The sequence below is a fragment of the Adelges cooleyi genome, unplaced genomic scaffold (assembly GCF_023614345.1).
Source record: "Adelges cooleyi isolate 19-005CV unplaced genomic scaffold, UGA_ACOO_1.1 ACOO_flye_CR_arks_rails_tigmint_CR_PRNA_30, whole genome shotgun sequence".
Lineage (NCBI taxonomy): Eukaryota > Metazoa > Arthropoda > Insecta > Hemiptera > Adelgidae > Adelges > Adelges cooleyi.
In genome coordinates this window covers 2374843-2380509 of record NW_026095971.1, presented here as the reverse complement: position 1 = coordinate 2380509, position 5667 = coordinate 2374843, and the positions used below count along the sequence as shown (strand labels likewise).

Genomic DNA, 5667 nt, shown 5'->3' with positions numbered 1-5667 from the left:
CATGGTGTCTAAAAAACAATTTTTTTAATAATTGTAAAAACAGTTATTATATATTGACAACAAATGTTTTAAAATAAAAAAAATCATATACGAATAATAATGTATCATAATTAAAAACAATAATTACTAATTATCTTATTACTAGCAAAGTTAGTATTTTATAGGAATTACATACTTTTTTTAACATAAACTTACAACCAAATAAAATAAAGCAATTACATCAATCTAATGAAAGATAATGACCTAAGAATTTCTACATTATATTGTCTGTTAACTTTTGGCGTTTCATTTGTAAATTTATTTAAAAATTATTTTATAAGTTAGATACATGAATTTCCTATGGCCCGCATTACCGCTTTATTGGTAGTAATTGTGTAATATTGATGATAATACCAGTGGTGTAGTTGTAAGGGTATACACTGTGTGTACATGCACACCCGTGCCTTCTACTTTCCCATGTACTTTTAACAAAAATTATATACCCTATCTGTGGATACGGGATTTTCGTTGCAAATATATGCATACTTAAGAAAATGAGAGGTGTACACACGGAGTATGACTGATTTGGAGTTAATTTAACCGGAAACAACTTTTATGAGATTTAGATATTATTACACAGAAGTTTGATAAATTTCCATTTAATTAATTTTAAAAATATTCTCGATAGTTCAAACGTAACATGAAGCATTATGGGTGGTTCTGATGAAGGGGGTCAGGGAGAGTAAGTAACTATAATAAATTATATCTATACATTATTTTCAATTGTGTATAGATATAATTTATTATGATTTAGCAGGTATAGAACATGGTTACCACGTTTTTGTTTATATTGAAAGTGATTCTTCTTCTTTCAACTGTGATATACTATGGGCCGCCACATCATTCATTTATGAAAATATTAAAATAATATTTTATTTCTTTAATAAAATTAAAATCAACAGCATAATCAATAAAAAGCTATTATTGTTTGCACCATCCCTGTTAAATTTTATGTATTTAAGAATAATTTATTTAGTTGCTCAAACAATATAATTTGTTTAATAAATAAGATTTTATGAATATAGAATTCCATTTTTTTTCATACTGAAAACCGAATCAAAATTTTCCTTGTTGCAAAATTATAAAATCAAGTAGGCATTTCTTCTAAACATAAAAAATAAATTTAATACAGACTAGACATAAAAATGAAGTATATTCGTTTAATATTGTAATAAATGTACAACAGAAATACTTCATTTCGTTAACCTACAGTGTCATCTAATTAATTGAAAGTATTAAAAACTAAAATGCAAAAAAAAATGTTTGTTTTTGACACGTTGATTAAGCCAAGTGCCAACATTAAATTTATAACACATGTATTCAAGTATAAAATAATTATTTTTATCAAATTTTTGGTTTTACTTCTTATTGTGTTAAAATAATTTTACTTAGCTAACATAAAGTACTTCCCTTTATAAACTGTCTTTAGGTTCAACTTTACAAATAATAAATGAAATGTATTTATATTTTTAATCATGTATGCCTAACCACTCAAGTTACAAATCAGAGAAATTTTGTTTACAATATGAAATCATAAGTTATCTTGGAAGAAAAAAGATGGACGCATAAATTTCTAATAATTACGGTTCAAGCAATGAAGGGGAACAGTTAATAGGGATGTATAGCATTTTATTTGATAAAAATGAACTAATAATTATTTAACACTATAGTTGGATTATAACTGATAGCCTTTTGTCCTGCAGTACAATTAGCAGATCATAGGTAAGAAACACCATTATTTTCTTCTTGTAAATAGTAAAGCAACTTAAAAAACTTCAGTCTATTTTGTTCAAAATAATCTAACAAAATTGAGCATAATGTTACTAGTTGTATTAATGATGTACTATTAACGTAAGATACAACTAAAAAAACAATAATTTTGCATTTTTGTATTAGTTCACCATAATGTTGTGTAAGTTATTATATTTCTATTTAATCACATGATGAAGTGTTGGAAAAGTTTAAAGAAAACTAATATCTTACAATACTCTATTTTTAACAGTAGCAATTGAAATTTCCAAATAATTAGTTAAGATATTAAAAACTGTACTGAATTCTTACATCTATTATTTATCACAAACAAAATATATTAATACAAACAATATTTAACTACTGTAGAAAATACATTAGTTGTTTGTCACATCATACTGTTAAGCCAGTTATAGATAATTTTTGTAATTGAGGAAGATAGATTACCATTTTATGTAAATAAAAAATAATTTTAAGAAATACAATAAAGAATATTTTATTTCTAGATCGTGCATAAGGAATGGGGAGAAGAAAAAATAAATTTTAACAATGGTTTCACAAATAAAATAAGTGAATAAGAAACGGCATTTGAATTGAACATAAAACATTGATGCACACACATGAGCATGAATTATGTCCCCATTTAGTTTAATCGATGTAAAAAATTACACATATAAAATCAATTAAATTAAACCGTATTATGTGAACGAAAATTCGGAAGTATGAGGTAATGACGATAGTAGGGATTAGGCAGTTGTAGCCGGTTTTACTTCTTCTAGGTTTGGCAGATCATCTTCAGTTTTGTCTTTACCTTTACCCTATACAAGACGAAAAAAAAAGTAGTTATAAAATTAATTTGTCTAATAAAAAAATTAAAATAAAGTGCTTACTGCTTCAGTATCAATGTCATCGAGTTCTGGCATTTCTTCATCATCAGAATCTTCATCGGAAGGTTCATTGTAATCTCCTCCTAAGCCACCAAGTCCTCCCATACCAGGCATACCAGGCATTTTAGCTCCACCGCCGCCCATCATACTAAGCATCTACACAATAATAATAATAATAAATTAGAACAATTAGTAGTGTAGTCGTTTAGGACTACGTTATGTGTACGCACATACCATTATTCGTGCATGCGTTCTTACAACAAAAATCATATGCCCCCAAATAGAGTAAACAATTTTTGTTAAAAGTATACACATATACAGAAAAGTGGTAGGTCAGCACACACAGCGTATACCCTTACGACTACGCCACTGAGTACAACATAATGTCCAGTTATTTTTTGTTATCGACATACATCATCAATGTTACCGTCACCTCCCGCCACTTCTTCGTCTGTATCGTCTTCATCTTTCCATTTCTTAAAGTCTACTTTTAACCAATGGTATTTCTTTTTTTCTTTGGTTAGATATGGCCAATACTTTGTGTCGTCAGACGGCTTTTGTAAAAGTAGCTCAATGTACCTGCCACCAATTGTCGTTTTACTGTTCTGTAATTTACAAAGTACAATTATAAGTATAGAAACCAACGCTAAATAAACCTCTGGCACGTACTTCAGGTTCGACTTTTCCAAACAATGGTATGGTAACTTCATATACTTTTTTTTCGACTCCACCAACACCGTGGAAATATATTTGTTCAGGTTCGATTTTAACTTCCGGATTTTTACAATCTTCTACACAAATGGTTATGTACACCACTGTGTTACGTTGAGCCCAAATTACTGGTGCTACCAGAGGCCTGAATAAATAAAAAATTGTACATTTATAGACATTAGATGAAAAATAATTTTTTTCCTAAACCAAATTGTATGAAGGTTAATTGCCATAATCGATGCTTATTATTTTTGTGTAGAATATTTCTTAGGAAAAACAAAAAGGTTTGGTTACTATAAACTTTGATGTATTATACAAATTTTAAACTATCTTTGATAACTGACCAACGAGTTAACAGTTGCAGGTGGACTAATAAAGTTATATGATCACCTGTGTCTGCCATAAACCTCTAGTGGAAAATATAATTGACCTAACCCAAATGGCTTATGTAATACTGTTTTAAAAGCATTCACTGATCTACTTAACAAATTTAAACACTGACATAGCACTCGCATATGTACATTTAGAAATGATCAGCACACTTGATTTAATCATTTCTATTTATTCAATGTTCCAACTTGTTTTAAAATGCAGAAAACTTCAATTCTAACATAACAAGGTTTTAACCATAATAGGCATTTAACTTAAATATTATATTTTGATGGTTAAAAGGCCAATTATTGTAAACCTCATTGGACGAAAATGAGGTTACAACAAATTAAATTTCATATTATAATATTCTTAGTTTTAACAAATTGTCAAAACCCACAATATAATTGAATACTTATTTGATTAAACATGTATTCAGTCTTAAGCCGGGTTCACACGACTCGTCTATTTGCCGAATGTATAGTGAGTACATTTGGTATCCCTATGACTCGTGTCGCATTTACCGACAATCCGCGGGAAGAGGACGAATACCGAATAACAATACACTGTTCCCACGACATGGCTAATATATACGAATACCGAATATTTGGCGAATAGACGAGTCGTGTGAACCCAGCTTTAAATGCGTCCCCCGTCAAAATAATGTTCGACAGCTGACCTTTAAGCCATCAATTATGTGTAATCATTTTAATTTTATGCACCAGGTATGGTCTTCTCTTGCGAGTTTTTTTTTGAAGACTAAACTCAATTATTTTGAAGACTGTTAAATCGTAAATAATGTCGATGTCATAGAATAATTTAGATTAGAAAAAATAAATGTATAGCACGAAACCAATTTCTTTGGTGAACTTAAAAACTACGTATTTGTGAAAACAAAGGGTTTATATTAGAAAAAACCAAATGAGAATGTTAGATTTTGTCATTATCAACCGGCATCCCTGACCTTGGAACCATAACTCGCTGCCAAGTTTAGGGTGAGATCGAGTTTGGCTTGGGATGTCGCGGGCGAGTTTGGATTTGTCAAATGGGAATCGATCGTCGATAAAGTAACATGACGTAACTACTAATAGAGGGCTAGCGTGTTTGCGGGCACCCGCCGTACAAGGGTTGACGGCGGCTATGGCGTCCGGCCGGCCAACATCGCGGAAACCACCGCCGCCCGGGTTGAGTAGCACGTGTTGTTAAGCACAGTAAGCGTACCTAGCACCGTAATCGTAGACGAAACGAGAAAACGTTCCAGCGCTTTAAATAATGGCGTCGTCTGTCGCCTCGTGACGATTTTTCGTACGCCGCGGTTACCGGGAACCGTTGCATGGAGGTACTTACTGTTCGTTGGTCATTATGTCGTTGTTGGTTTGTATACGATTGTACTGTTGTGTTTGAACGTGAACCGTGCACTGGGACGCAAGACTAGTACAAAACGTTAAACGGTTGCAGGACAGGACAATGCGAATGCGACTGACAAAAACAAATTCAGATGTCGTTAACCGGCAAAAATGAAACAACACTGATTCACTGATCGGCTCGATTGGAAATAGAAAAAACAAGTAACAACGAGCTAGCGGTGGAGGCGGCTGTAGAACAGAAACAACACTGTCACAATGTGAAGAGGCGCGCGGGGGTGTTTTCATGGAGCAAACGATTAACCAGCTCATGGAAGAAAAACCGAATTAGCGCGCAATGAATAACACCGTGCTAAATATTCTTAAATATGACGTTTCCAACTTCCAAGCAAAAATGTAGGTACATTATTTGTTAGAACTATAACACGTTTTGATTAAAATGACTATTTTAATGCTTTTTGGAACATTATAAAATGATGTTTTTGGATCAAAACGTTTATATCGTTCCAAAAAATGTATTTAACTTTAAATGTCGTTTATTATTTTTT

General features: G+C 31.5%; 1 protein-coding gene across 1 annotated transcript; it reads right to left on the bottom strand.

The window, feature by feature from the left end:
• Positions 1-2268: 2268 nt before the first annotated feature.
• LOC126838355 (co-chaperone protein daf-41) lies at positions 2269-5349 on the bottom strand. The gene is made up of 5 exons (XM_050572712.1): positions 5103-5349; positions 3345-3531; positions 3089-3280; positions 2679-2831; positions 2269-2606 (listed from the first exon to the last, which is right to left on the bottom strand). Exons 1-5 carry the CDS (start codon positions 5114-5116, stop codon positions 2535-2537), a joined length of 618 nt encoding a protein of 205 aa, XP_050428669.1. The 5' UTR covers positions 5117-5349; the 3' UTR covers positions 2269-2534.
• Positions 5350-5667: the final 318 nt, after the last annotated feature.

What these genes read in the sequence shown, in the direction of transcription:
- LOC126838355 (XM_050572712.1), bottom strand. An exon ending in TTGGAAAAGTCGAACCTGAA is followed by an intron (nt 3,281 to 3,344) that starts GTACGTGCCAGA and finishes TGTAAATTACAG; the next exon opens with AACAGTAAAACGACAATTGG. An exon ending in GTGACGGTAACATTGATGAT is followed by an intron (nt 2,832 to 3,088) that starts GTATGTCGATAA and finishes ATTATTGTGTAG; the next exon opens with ATGCTTAGTATGATGGGCGG.